General features: G+C 49.2%; 2 protein-coding genes across 2 annotated transcripts; both read right to left on the bottom strand.

Annotated features, from left to right (window-relative positions):
• Positions 1 to 732: 732 nt before the first annotated feature.
• LOC135813524 (uncharacterized) lies at positions 733 to 4,905 on the bottom strand. Its single transcript, XM_065326616.1, has one exon. The coding sequence runs from the start codon at positions 4,903 to 4,905 to the stop codon at positions 733 to 735; it is 4,173 nt and encodes a 1,390-aa protein (XP_065182688.1).
• Positions 4,906 to 7,737: 2,832 nt separating this feature from the next.
• On the bottom strand, positions 7,738 to 14,865 carry LOC135815824 (transmembrane emp24 domain-containing protein eca-like). The gene is made up of 4 exons (XM_065329164.1): positions 14,666 to 14,865; positions 14,359 to 14,579; positions 13,923 to 14,069; positions 7,738 to 8,225 (listed from the first exon to the last, which is right to left on the bottom strand). Exons 1-4 carry the CDS (start codon positions 14,811 to 14,813, stop codon positions 8,076 to 8,078), a joined length of 666 nt encoding a protein of 221 aa, XP_065185236.1. The 5' UTR covers positions 14,814 to 14,865; the 3' UTR covers positions 7,738 to 8,075.
• Positions 14,866 to 14,936: the final 71 nt, after the last annotated feature.

The raw sequence follows: 14,936 nt of genomic DNA, 5'->3' as shown, positions 1-14,936 counted from the left end.
TGAATGTTGAGTTCAGGAAAATTCACGCTTGTGGGGTGCTGTTGATGGTACTTCGAAGTAAATGAGTTTCTGTTCGGCTTTACGGCCGCTGTGGGCGATGTGGAAGGCGGTGGTTTTCACCAAGGAGTATGTTGGAGAACATGCACTCCACGCCGGCTTACGGCCAGTTCACTCACAACACCACAGAGCTTCCAAGGAAATTAGTTATTCTTCTAGATGGAAAATGAGAAACGTCTGTTATCACCACAAGTTGGAACTAACTCCACGCCAAGATCAAACGGAAGCTAAGCCAGAAAAAGAACCATGGCCAGCTTGCCAAAAGTAACGCGTAGCAAGCGTGCACGCAAGCACACTCCATACATAAGTCAGGATGCACACAAAAGCTACAAACTCGGAATAAGGGCAGCGCAGACCACGCCGAAACCGCAACTAGAAGATTGACCGCTGACAGGTCAATCAGTGAATGGAAAAGCATGCACCACCGCACGGACGCGCACTCACTAACCTACAATCAATACACGGAAAATGGCATCACGCAGAAGGTATACCAAGCAGAGCATGCACAAGTAACAATACAGTTCCAGCCAGTGGCTGCCACGTTACCATAAACTACAACATCTCCCTCCCTGGTAACATCACCTTAAAAAGACAATAACAGGCAAGCACATCGAAAGAAGCAAAGAGAAACGAAAGGACATGAAAGTTCTGCGAACCATCACCAGCTACTAGTTCTCAGTCGTATCTCACTGGAGCCCTGATACCAGCTCTGTTCCGGAGCACATATCTTGGCTCTTCAGCTCTAGGCACACCTGCGACTAGCTCACCGGGCTCTAGCCGCATCGGGTAACCACCGTCATCCTCGCTCGCATCATCTGGCTGAGGCGGCTCAGGCAGGTCTACAGTAGGATTGGCTGCGGCACGCTTCAGCAGCTCTACGTTGACGATCTTCTCCACCCTGGGGTCTTCCACTTTCTGAACGACTACAGTCGACTCCGACAACACCTTCTTGACTCTCCAGCCAAGCTGAAACTTCGGGAGGCGTTTCTGCGCGCGGCTGGTCATCTTCATCATCACCACGTCACCAGGCCCGTAACAGCAACTTGCTTTGTCGGCGTCTTCTTGGGAATCAGCTGACGCCATTTCTTCATCGATCAAATCACGAATGGCAGCTGCTTGACGCTGCAGCTCAGCCGTCCATGCTGGCAAGGTGTACAGGGGCTGTTGGGCCTCTACAACAAGACCACGGGGCTGCCAACCAGTCATCGCTAGCTGAGGCGAAACTCCCGTTGCTCCATGCGGTCGGACGCGATAGAAGTACAGCAGCATTGACAGGTCGGTCTTCCAGTCGTTGGACTGCGAGTGTACTTTGCGAATCAGAGTCAACAGGGTCCGGTTGAATCTCTCCACGCTTCCTTGTGACTGAGGGTGTCGCACTGCACCGTGCTTGACTTCCACTCCAAACGCCAAGTACAAGGCGTCCATGACAGCATTGACGAACTCTGTTCCGTTGTCTGATCTGACCACCTCCGGCGGACCCCATCGGCAGCACACAGACACAAACGCCTCGGCAACTGACTTAGCGTCATGGTGCTTCAAAGGTATCACCTCCACATAGCGCGTGAACATATCCGTACACACCAAGACGCAATGGAACCCAGCTCGGCTCGGTCCTAGCTCCAAGGTATCAATCGCCACAACTTGCCATGGGCGCGCCGGCACTTCGGGACGTGTCGGCGAAGCATGACCACCAGCAGCAGGGTTTGCAGCGGCACAACTGTCGCAAAGACCGACGAACTCCTGGCACTTCCTTGCCATCCCAGGAAGGTAGCACTGCTGACGCATCATCTCATGGACCACCTCCCATGATCCGTGGCCAGTGTTCTCATGGGCGATTCGGAGGGCATCTTGCTCTAGCAAGCTCGGAATCACGGGCACCTCGCATGCTTCATTGGCAGGCGGCAACTTGATTGACCGATACAGCACGCCATCCCGCACTCTCAGCTGTGGTGCCACCTTCTGAAACTGCTTCGCCCTAACTGTCTGCATACCGTTGACATCCTCCACCGTCTGCTGGATGGCAGTATCTGCTCCCTGCTGGTCCCGGATGATGTCGAAGGCAAGTGGGGCAGAACTGTGGACACCTGCACACGCACTGCTCTGGGTCGCCGCCGCAACCACCGGTGACTCGGGCATCTTGAGCCAGGATGCCGGCACACGGGTCAGACGGTCAGCCAGGTTTTTCTGTGAAGGCACCCACTCGACAGATATCTTCAACTTGTAAACCTCGACCAAGTCGTCAATCAGCTGCAATCTACGCTCTACAAGAGCTCTGTAGAGGCCATTCACCTTCACTCGCTGGATGTTGCCCAAGAGAGACTTTAGCCATCCATGCACCGTCTTCGAATCGGTCATGACTCGAACGTTGGCCACTCTGTGATCCACGACAGCAGACAAGCCACGAAGGACGGCGTCTAACTCGGCAACGTTGATGTGCCGCTTGTCTGACTTAGGCCTGAGCCAACAGTGATCCTCAATCACGGAGCCATCTTCGCTGATGACAACACCTAGCGCCAGGTTGGATGCATCGCACCATAGGGACACGCCACCAGTCGACTTGACTGTCCACTTGCCGTTGACGGGATCCTCTCGTGAAACTTGATCCTCCACCGCACGACACAACTTCTCGAGCGCAGCTGAGACAGGCTTATCCCAAACCGCAGCATCTTCACAGCTCACTCGCTTGATGTAGCTACAGCACGGTCGCAGCCACGATGCAACAGGGTAATGACTCGTCAATCGACCGCACCAGGAGAACACTTCTCGCTTCGTCGGCTGCTCTGGCAACGTCAGATCCATGCCATCACGGCGACGCCACATCACGTCTTCACTCGACGTAGCAACCGATAGTTGCATGCCAAGCACCCTTGCGCCGGCAAGTACCTCTGGTGGCTTCGTCGGTAATCCGTACCGACTCAGCGCCGCAGTCACCTCCGGAAGTTGTTCGGACGGAGCAACGACATCGTCGACATAGTTGTCTGCATCAGGAAAGTCGCACAGCGCAAACTTCACGATGGCGTCCATGACTTTCGGAGCTATGCTGAGACCAAATGCCATTCGTTCCATGACATACGTGACTCCATTGAATACCACGGTCTGATACCGAACGAGGCTGGGGTCGACGTGAACTTGTAAAAACGCCTTCTTGATATCGACGACTACCTGGTCACCGCCACGGCGTCTCCACTCCCTGATCTTCTGGTCGCATGCAGGCGCGTCGCCTCCAGGATGGGAAAGAATCGCCTCATTCAAACGACGGTAGTCTAAGCAGGGACGTACAGGCGTAGACGCCTTGTGTCCTTGACACACAGCCATTAGAGGGAGGATCGCACCTGACTTGCCGTGTCGATCTGGATCATGGGGCACCATCCAACCATGGTCGATCCACGACTGCACCTCCTTCTGGTACTGTTGCTCCTGCTCTGCAGAGAGCTTCTTCCGTGAGTACTGTGTCACTCCGGAGCCAATGCTATCAGTCGGCTCTACACCACCTCCCCAGACCCAGGCGACGGTCCACGACTTTGCACTATTGTCCCAGCGCACCTTGAAATCGGCTGAACTGAGGGTGACACCATCCGAATCTCGCTCAACAGAGATGTGCCTCGAGAGCTTCTGCTTCGGCGCTCGTTCAGCATGGCCAGCTGCGGCAGCCGCTACATCGGGCCCTTTTCCGAACCGAATAGCACTCGCCGAGCCATTCTGGTAGCGTATCTCAAGACCACCAGCCGCGCTGGCAACGTCATTGCCAAGAATCAGGTCAGCATCCACTCCCTCATGCTTTGAAACTACCAGGAAGTCCACGCACAGTTCCGGAAGCTGAACTATATCATCATGTTGCTGGACAGTCGCAGCAACAGATCCAACTGACTCCAGGGACGTGCCGTCGATGCCGACCACCCAGTCAGTTGTCGATTCCACCTGATCAGCCAGGCCCACGGCAGTTACTACACTCTCTTTCATCAGAGATCGCGTGCATCCAGTATCCACAACCGCTGCGACTGATATCCAAGAGTCATCATGGCCCTTAACACACACATCAACTTTCAGCAGCTTAGAGCTCTGCCCACCAGTTGATATTGGGATTCCGTCAGCATCAGTAGACACTCCAGCCTGACAATGCCCAGCACTCACAGCCACTGAAGCAGACTCAGTCTTGGCCTTTGGACAATTTCGCCTGATGTGGCCATACTCTTTGCAAGAGTAACACTGTGGCCCTCGTGACTTGCCAGTGGTGTGGCTGTTGCCCTTGGCCTTAGGGCAATTCCTTCTTACATGACCAGGCTCCTTACATGAATAGCACTTGACAGCTGCAGCCACGGACTTCCCTCCACTGACACTTATAGTATCATCGACGGACATAGCCCTGACACGTTTGATCATATCGGTAAGAGTCATGCTACCGCTAGAGCACTGGATTCTCACCTCTCTGGCGAAGTCTCTGGGCAAGCCCCCAACAAACTGTTCTAACAGCATCGGATCTTTGTCGTCCGCAATGTTGTGACCAGAGCTCTTCAACAGCCTCTTTAGCTCCGCCGCATACTCGTCTACTGACTCTGTGGATCCCATGGAACGCGCTTTGAACAAGCGGTAACACTCCGCAGCAGAAGGAGCAAAGGCTTCAGTCAACACCTTCTTCACCTCGTCAGGTTTCTCCTTGTCCGAGTCGGGCATGGCGTTGAATACAGTATACGCAGCCTTATCCAAGAGCAACGGCAAGTTTGCCATCTGCTCTTTGCCCGTATCCCACTTGTGGGATTTCGCCAGGATCATAAACTTTGACCAGAATACATCTAGGTCGTCACCTCGCCCTCGGTACGGACGCATAAATCCATCCAACTTCACAGACATTTTATTCTCATGAACAAACACTAAGACTTTCTATTTCCTTCCGACTCCACAAAAGTCCTACTCTGCAACACGTTGTCCCGGGTTTCGGCACCAAAAGCTGTTGGAGAACATGCACTCCACGCCGGCTTACGGCCAGTTCACTCACAACACCACAGAGCTTCCAAGGAAATTAGTTATTCTTCTAGATGGAAAATGAGAAACGTCTGTTATCACCACAAGTTTAGGGTTCACGGATTGGCATGCTAGCGTCGCCAGCTACATCATGCACGTGACAGGCGCGTGCATATACTGTCCCACACAATCGGTCAGTGCTCAAATCGCATTTTCCCATCAATATCACTCACTTTCAACTCTACGGGATTCATTACGGTTGGCTCAAACTGCCTGAATTTTTGAATCCACACGCACGAAAGACGTTCCAAGACTTCCACCGTTCGTATTTTTTCAAACGAGTTCCGGGTTTTCCAGTAACTTTGGCCAAAGTTCGGCTAAAAAAACAGGGGGAGCCGTTGCGTTTCCGTAAAATACTGAACGGTAGAAGGATAGCCAAGGTCGAGAGCAAAACAACAAGCCATTATTTGTCAAAATCGAACAAGAAACGGCTCAGCGCATCTATTTTCCGTGCACGCGCGCGTACTTTGGCCGACAAGGTGTGGAGAATTTCTGAAGAAGAAGAATAACAAGAGCAGCAGCGCTCGGAACAGCCGTGCTGGATACTTCCAATCCCGACGATGGAGCGTGTTGGCTGTCGTGAGCTGCTGAAACGACCATGACATTTCTTTTTCTTTGTATACCCTACATATCTTGACGTGCCCTAGCTCAGTTTCGGCCTCTTTACAGGAAGAATATTTTCTTCCATGGCATCAGCGGCCAAACAGCAAGAAGAGCAACAGATCGAGATTTGCAGGGCAAACAAAGGATGCGTGCAGCTACATCTAGTCGGGTTCGATGCAGCTGCGCTTTGCCAGAACCTCAGCAGATAAGAAAAGACGACAGAGTGTCTCAGATGGAACTGGATCTTTCGCCAAGACCGCCACCGCCGCCATCATCAAGTCCAGGTCAGTCAGAAAAATGCAAAGCCCGAGTGAAGTGAAGCCACTGAAGCCAAGGAAAAATTCAAAATGTACGCTCTCCGGCTAGACTTCGAGTCGATATTTTTTTACTTCGATAGGCGCTGTCGCGGCCTGTAGCGCGCGTCCATAATCCAAAATGGAGGCGCACGTGACGGGTGCTTTTAGTGGCAAGCCGTGAACCCTAAAGTTGGAACTAACTCCACGCCAAGATCAAACGGAAGCTAAGCCAGAAAAAGAACCATGGCCAGCTTGCCAAAAGTAACGCGTAGCAAGCGTGCACGCAAGCACACTCCATACATAAGTCAGGATGCACACAAAAGCTACAAACTCGGAATAAGGGCAGCGCAGACCACGCCGAAACCGCAACTAGAAGATTGACCGCTGACAGGTCAATCAGTGAATGGAAAAGCATGCACCACCGCACGGACGCGCACTCACTAACCTACAATCAATACACGGAAAATGGCATCACGCAGAAGGTATACCAAGCAGAGCATGCACAAGTAACAATACAGTTCCAGCCAGTGGCTGCCACGTTACCATAAACTACAACAAGTACTACAGTACAATTTTTACTACAAGTACTACTCCCTGGTTATGACACTGGTGTCTGCCGACAAGAACTCGTATTGGCATTTACACTGGTACACGACGGCTATAGATGTGCACCTGTTATCCAAGTGTGACAGCTTTGCTCAGACCTGTCCCCGGGGAAAATTGCGGAAAAAAATCGCAAAAAACGCGGGGAAAAACGCGGCATAATTTGCGGTGAATTTGCGGTAAATATGCGGTAAATATGCGGTGAATAATATTGATGTGCGGCAATTTTCAGTGAGTATGTAGTGAAATCAATCAGTTACAAGTCTCTGGTGTAAGCACTCGTCATATTTGAGTAAAAAGCCGCCACGATGAGACGTTGCTGACCGAACAGTGCACTGTGTCACCGTGTGTACGTGTAGTGCAACAAAAAAGTTCAAAAACGCGGGAAAATCGCGGAAAACGCGGTCTTTTAAAAAATCGCAAAAAACGCGGGGAAAAAACGCGGCCGCGGAATTGCAATTTTCCCCGGGGACAGTCAGACGTCTCACACTGATTTATTGCATTGGTTCCTAGGTCAGTAGGAAGAAAAGAGAGGCGAACGGTTACATGTAAAAATGTGTGCACGACAGGTTTATGTCGTCGATCAATTATTTCCCTCACGAAAGCACCTTGACTTCACACCCAGGGAAAAGAAAGTGTATGGCCGAGACTAAGCTTGTGCATACGACGCGAGAACCTTATAATGTAAAGTTATTTTCCAAAGTCAAACTTAGCTGCATGTTCTTGGGCGGACCCCACATGCGCTCGGTTTTTAGGTAAACTGAGCACGGATTAGCTGCACAATGTGCAATGTGTATACAAGGTATGCGTCATATTTATACAGACAGGACCTCACCTCCAAAACACGACCACGAAAAGGTGACGGTGGGGTGCTCTTGCGGTGCTTTGCGATACTGGTGTAGGGCCACATGCTCACAGCCCTGGCACAGGCAAATGCAAGAGGTTGGGTTTCACCAAGGAGTCATACAACTGACTCCCTGGCCTGGGTTTACTTGCCACCACTTTCCATGTAACGCTAGATGAAACCGGGGGGGGGGGGGGGGCAAGTAAATGGGTTCTAACGAAAATCACAAGGATGCAGGAGGGACCATAAACCATGTACACCACACAATGCGTCCACCCTAGCACCACGAAAAACACAAACAGCTGACACACATACTGAGAGGGTGCATGATAATCCTCTTCTAAAAAAAACGTACATGCATAGCGTGGGCGAGATAGCAAAGTGCCCGAAAACCACGAATAGGCAAACAGCATTGAGCCCACTGAAAGAAGTGGCAGCAGTGTAACAATGATATCTATGAGATGAAGAGCAACAAATTCATTATGTACAGTTGCAGCCATTGGCATGCATCCTCCCCAACAACAACTGTTACGAAACCCTTTTTTTTTACAGAACCACCCAGCAGGGTACAGATCAAGAAGGTGAACAAGCCGTGAAATAATAATCGGTGAAAGTTCACAGAGTACGCAGCAGAATAGTTATTCCTTGTGTACCTAGACAAGCTTCTTAGCCTCGAAGAATCCTCGCAAATGACGCATTTGCCAGTAGCCGAGGACAAGGAGAATGGCTGTTTGGGCAAGAGACCACCACAGGACACGGGAGTTAGTGCTTTCGCTAGTGCTGCGGAACTGCTCCTCACGGAACTACAAATGGAAGAGAGAAAAAAGGCACACATAGCAGGAGTGGTAAGACTACTAGTGTCATAGAACACAGCAACAGAGTGTGCAACTGAAGCCGACAACGGGTTCTGTGAATGCAGAATGCTACATCACGTGACAAAGAAGTCCTGCCCGGAGCGGGATAATTATATTTCAGAATGCTCTGTCTCCATATCAAAGTGTTTGGCCTAGTTTCCTAGCATGTAATAGCTTTTTTGTAGTGAAACGTTTTTTAAATTTTTTCATTTGTTTTGTTATGCGCATGCTTGAGGTGTCCTATAAGACGGCCCGTTTCCTTGTAGTTCATTGGCCTTTTTTCTAGCTCGCTTGAAGTAAGCTTCTCATGCGTTGTGGAAATGTGCTTTCTGTCTGTTCCTATACGTAATCTGTTTGGTGTGTGTGATTATTGTAGATCGCCTTCGATTTGCTCCTTTGCAAAATATCTTAATGATGGACTCGTCTGCAAGCTCCCTTGCCTCTCCCGATGCTGCTGGTCAGTCATCGAGAATCATGGCGGACATTATGAGCCAGTTTGGAAAGGTCTCGCAGGTGATGGAGCAAATCAGCTCAGACGTTTCAAGTATTGCGGAACGAGTGTCTGCTCTGGAAGCGGCTCAATCCCACCCTGACCCAGCACAAAGTGCCTCTATTTCGTTTTCCGCTCTGGCGCCAAGCGCTTCTTCAACACCGGGTAAAACCCGTGAGATCTCCAACCCCTCGGACTGTGAGTCACAGGAGGAAAGGGGCGAGTCAAGCTTGCTTGACAAATCGTCTCAGGATTTCAAAGTGTCCTCGGATACTTTGGAATTCTTTCGGGAGAAATTTACAACAACTACCTCGAACGAAGTTCGGCGCCAATGACGTAGTCGTTTTGGGCGCCCCAAAGTAGATGTGGCCTCTGCGCCCATCATGGACACGATGGTGAAGTCCCGATTACACCCTGCGACCAAGTCGCGAGACAAGGTCCTGTCGAAACAACAGGCCTTGCTTTTGGACGCCGTAGGTCCTTTGACCTACGTACTAGAGGAAGCTGGGAAAGAGACTCTCACCGTACAAGCCACGGTCGAAGCATGCCAGCGGGCGTTGGCTTTTATTGGCAATGCCAATACGCATTTGAATAGAGAAAGGCCGCGAAATGCCATTCTTTGTATGAATCGCGACCTTGCCGAAATGGCAGATGATGACGATACGTTCAAAATGTCTGCACCCCAGTTGTTTGGAGATGGCTTCTCCAGAAAAGCGAAGGAACGGAGCAAAGAGCTCAAATGTTTGTCGCAGGTGGTGTCCTCGCGAGGTGGCAAGGCTTCCACCAGATCGTTTTTTCGAGGAGGCCGAGCCAACCATGTCCCACGGGGAGGCCATTCGAATCGGGGCAGTTTCAATCAGAACGGCAACCAATTCCGACCTTACAGCGGAAACCAGTACAAGCCCCAGTTCAACAGGAGGCCCAAAGACAGAAGTCGTCAGGAGTCAGCAAAGTGAGCAATCCGCCTTTACCCCTTCCTCTAAAGGAAATAAAGAGCTTTCAAAACTATTCAATGTCTTCTGTTGTGAGTGCTCTCCAGCAGATGGGTGTAAAAGACATGACAGAAAGTGTCGTATTTCACCAGTTCCCGATTGCGGGAAGAGTAGCAATGTTTGCACAAAACTGGAATGCAATCAGCTCAGACCAGTGGGTCTTGAAATGTATTCAGGGTTACGAAATTCAGTAGCTTCAGAAGCCCTTTCAATCTCACTCTCCAAGAGAGATAGTGTCTCAGGAGGAGGAGAAAACAAAAATCTCCCTCGAAGTAACTTCGATGGCGAACAAACAGGCCATTTCAGAAGATTCAGATCCCTTTTCAAGTTATATCTCCGCCATAGTTAACTTTCTGGCATCTCTTTTTGAAGATGGTTACCAGTACCGGTCTATCAACAACTAACGCTCAGCTATTTCATCTGCTCATGAAAAAATCGATGGCTATGATGTCGGGCAGCACACGTTGGTCATAAGACTTCTGAAGGGAGTCTTCCATCAGAGACCACCGCAACCTAGATATAGTACCACGTGAGATGTCTCCAAGGTGCTGTCATTTATCGTAACCCTGGGCGATAACTCTACCCTAACACTTATTGATCTAACTCACAAAACAGTCATGCTACTTGCCTTGACACGACCATCTCAGTCGGTTGACTTAGCTAACCTTGATACTAGATTCCAGCAATTCTCCCTGGAGGGTGTAACCTTTCAGTCGCGTGTTCCTGCAAAGCAGTCTCGACAATCTAAACCTCTGCTGAATTTTTCTTTGCCACTTTCACTGATGATGTCAAACTCTGCCCAGTCAAAGCCTTGATGGAGTATGTGCAAAGGACTGAGCCTCACCGCTCGGGCGAGACTCGCCTATTTCTGGCAACAATCCGGCCTCACAAACCGGTGACTTCCTCTACAATTGCACGCTGGCTCAAAGCCTGTCTATCACAGGCAGGAATTGATACAACTATCTTCAAGGCACACTCGACTAGAAGTGCATCGGCTTCAGCCGCTGCAGACTCTGGCATTACGACTAATGACATCCTCAAAGCTGCAGACTGGAGCAGTCAATCTGTCTTCCAGAAATTCTATTAAAAACCTCAGCACAATGTCTCTTATTCTAATGCGATGCTATCCTGCAAAAAGACGCTGCCAACCACTGGCAAATAAGCTACGAAATCACGTTGATATGGACACAGAGCATTCTGAAATATAATTACAGAATGGCTCAGACCACGCAGTGGTTGCCAGCTATTCTGGATTATATGAAGAATGTGATGTCGAACATATCAACGTCCCATCCCTTGCCCTCCCAAATGTTCTCAAAGGCTCGCTATCAAAGGCCAATGAACTACAAGGAAACGGGCCGTCTTATAGGACACCTCAAGCATGCACATAACAAAACAAATGAAAAAATAAAAACATTTCACTACAAAAAAAGCTGTCACATGCTAGGAAACTAGGCCAAACACGTTGATTGATATGTTCGACTTCACATTCTTCATATAATCCAAAATAGCTGGCAACCACTGCGTGGTCTGGGCCATTCTGTAACTTTGAACCTACTCTACAGTGCATTTCAAAACTATAGACGTGTAGGGTTTTTGAAATATTTCAAATTTGGCTGGAACTTTTTGAGAATAGTTTTCGGAATATTGCTCAGGATCGCTCCACAATTACTCTCATATAGTTTCTAAAGGATTGGATAACAGACGCCCAATTTGGAAAAATTTATGCACAAAGTGATCACAGATTTTATGTGGTATAGATGCTGGCATAACGGTTTTTGCCTAGGTACGCGTCTATAGTTTTGAAATGGACTGTAGGCAGGTCCATCTGATACTCACTCTGCACTAGTCACTCGCGAATTATTGAACCAAAACTCTGCCAACACGGCTCTCAGTAGAGAATACAATTGCACACTTTTGGGTTGATACGTACTTTGGCTACAGTCCGTTCAGAAAAGATGGACTTTGGAGATAGGAAAACTGTTTCGGGCTGAATTCAATCTAAAAAAATTACGGTTCGCGTGAGACTCGGCTGGAGGCTGAGTTTTGCGCATCCGTAGGAACGCCACCACCCTCTTGGATCAAGGCGCAACCTCAACATACATCATTAAATTCTTACGTAGGTTTAGCATCTACCGTTCTGTATAGTCATTCTAATTATTATAACATTACGTAAAACCTGGCCTGATTATTTTGAAAAAGTCAATTATCCGGACATTCTAATTCCACAAAGGACGAAACAGTTCTGTCCGCAGATTGAGTAATTATCCAAACATGTACCCACATGCACAACACATTATGTATGTCGACATGCTCAACACATTATGTATGTCGACATGCTCGCCTTGTCACCTAGAGTTGCGCTATGCACCTTAGGCACAGATTTCGCAGACACTGGACTGACCAGAACAACCTGCTCACGCACACTGAACTGACTTGTAAAATATACAGTGAGCTTCCCAACTTCGAATTATCAGCACAAATCCCACACATCTTCTATGTAAGTGGATTCTGCGTGACTTCTATTACTGTAAGAGTTGTCTCCAACGGGGCACAAAGTATAGCGTTAAACGAGAGAGAAAAAGTCCATCGTTGACTGACGAAACGTTACTACGTAGTGTGTTATTCCTTCTCTCCTCTGTACTAGAGAAACAGAATACGGGTGTGTGACGGCAGGGTCGTTAAACGTCGTACCCGCTAAGTGGTTCCAAATCGTCAGCGAAGTCTTACAGCAGAAACCATATCTTTTTGATGCTCCGACAGTCCAGCTTGACGAGGCAATCGACGTGGACCATCGTAGCCTTCCTGGCTCTTACAGCGAGACCAAGCCTACATTAACCCCCCCCCCCCCCCCCCCCCCCCGAGAGTGTGCAACTCCACTACAGTACTGTTGGTGAAAATAACTTAGAACAGCCAAGGCCACAAGGCTGAATCCCCCCCCCCCCCCCCCCCCCCCGGTTCTTCGGAACCCAACAGTAACGTATGGGTACTGTCCCGACATAATTTCAAGTTGACGTCATTTTAATGATGCAATGCGCATTGTACGCGTATTATCAGTCGGATCCTGAGCCTGTGTTGGATGAAGCCCCATTTGATCCTGTACAAACTACTTCAAGGAAACACATGTGATGCGCTGGCACCCCGTACAGATGTCGTACGTCACGGATGCAAGAAGCACTGCATCATAAAAATGACGTCCACTTTAAATTCTGTCGGGACAGCAGGGTATGCTGGAGTCGCACACTCTTGGGGGTTGTGTACTCTTGGCGAGACCAAAAGTAGTGATGAAGCCGAGACCCATAGCAGCGGAAATCCACACCACCGTCGAGGATGTCATTAGGGAGGTTTCGCTCTACGGAATTACGTATGAAAATAACGTAGGAACTGCACGGAATTTTCATACGTAAAAATCAGAGCTGCTGGGTTTCGCTCTACGTGATTTCTCCGCGTCTGCTAAACGTGCCTTGTTGCTTTGGAGACGCATTGGCTGCATGCGCCCACGAACCGAAACCGCGTTTCCATTTTGTTTTGCATGTGGTGTACGGCGTGTGTACCTTGTGTTTCGCGCGGCTTGAACGTTGCCATGGATAAATCCGGAAATGCGAAAAATATTTCAAAAAGTCCTACGGAGGACCCAACGTAGGAAAGAGCTTTCCTACGGAAATCCGTAGAGAGATTTACGTATGAAAGTTGTCCACGCTCCCCAGCGCGTACGACATACGGATTTTCATACGTAATTACGTAGAGCGAAACCTCCCTATTGTCAAGTTGCAACTGGATGTGGCAGAGGTGCAGCACGTGGAGCAGCACAGCCACAACAGTGTGGTGGTGGGAATCTGTCTCTGCATCCACGTGGATACTCGGACCATACCTAGGGACACGCCTGAGTTCTGTCCAACCAGAGCAACTGGTGTGCATGCCCCTGATGGGTTCACTGATACCACCCAACTTGTGCCGTGCCGTGTGGAATTTTGGACCTGTAAACCCACAGGCTTTCAGCCGTTAAGATGCCAGTGGTGGGCCAAGTGTGTATGCGTGCTGGCAGCTGCACTGCGAGTGTGTGCGTGTGTGTGAAATGGGCACATCATCGCATGCACCCACCCAGCAACACACATGCATACGCGCACGCGTGGAGCGATGGCAAAATACAGCAACCAGACATACCCTTTGGTAGTTTTGTTCCTTGCTGATCTGCTCTACCTGATCAAGCAGCTGGCGTACACGCAGCTGCAACTCGGTGAGCTTTTCCCTGGCAGCTACTTGTGCATAATCGACAGCCTGCTCTCCAACCTCAATATCCAAGTGTACTCGCTGCAGTTCAGTAAGCAAAAGACAGACATAGCGTCAGTATACTAGAAGCTTGACCAGCAACGAACAGACGAGGAACAGACAGAGATTTCCCTACTAATAATCTGCTTGGGTCTAGCAGTCAAGCCTTTAACTTCATTCTCAGAATGACAAAAAGCATTGTAGCGTGACAAATGCATACAATAAGCACACAGCATACTAGGAAAGTACAAGCTTGCATTTGTAGCTCACGGATCACAACACAAGTCCTAGCCTGGCCAGTATCGATAGCAGTTAGCACTTGAAGACATACCAGTTTCTTTCCACTCGTCCACTTCGTTGAGTTCGTCTGCAGACAAATCGTGTGCTCGCCAGGTGAATGAGATGTGAAGGAGAATTTTCCTTCAGATGAATAAAACTTGGACATGAGAGTTTTCTGCGATGGGTCCGTGACCACTACATGCATTCCGATTCCAGGGCTGGACGGAAGAAACGTGTTGCTGGCGTCGTCCCATGCCTGGGTTTTATACTTGCCTTTCAGCATCAATTGCACAGACAAAATGTATCCAATCAAACAATACTCAAAAAATCTACAAGCAGAGCCACGTCAGCGATCTTACCAACAACCAAAGTCTCATCCGGAATTTCCTCGATGAAGCATTTCGGGTGTGATGTCTCCAAGATGTGAAAATACAGGGCAGAACTTGCTTGCGCAAGTAGAACTAGCACCATCAAATAACTTAGAATCCTCATTGTTGCCATTTTCATCGCATGATATCGCAAACTAAAATACTTCGCACCGTTCAACGTTGAACAAAACAAAAACTTTTGCTCTTTGCATTTTGGTTCTCAACATAAACATTTTGCAAAAATGATTTCCCCAAGCTGTGA

The sequence above is a fragment of the Sycon ciliatum genome, chromosome 4, assembly GCF_964019385.1.
Source record: "Sycon ciliatum chromosome 4, ocSycCili1.1, whole genome shotgun sequence".
NCBI lineage: Eukaryota > Metazoa > Porifera > Calcarea > Leucosolenida > Sycettidae > Sycon > Sycon ciliatum.
Note: the sequence above shows the minus strand (reverse complement) of the source record. Positions and strands in the feature narration are given on the sequence as shown.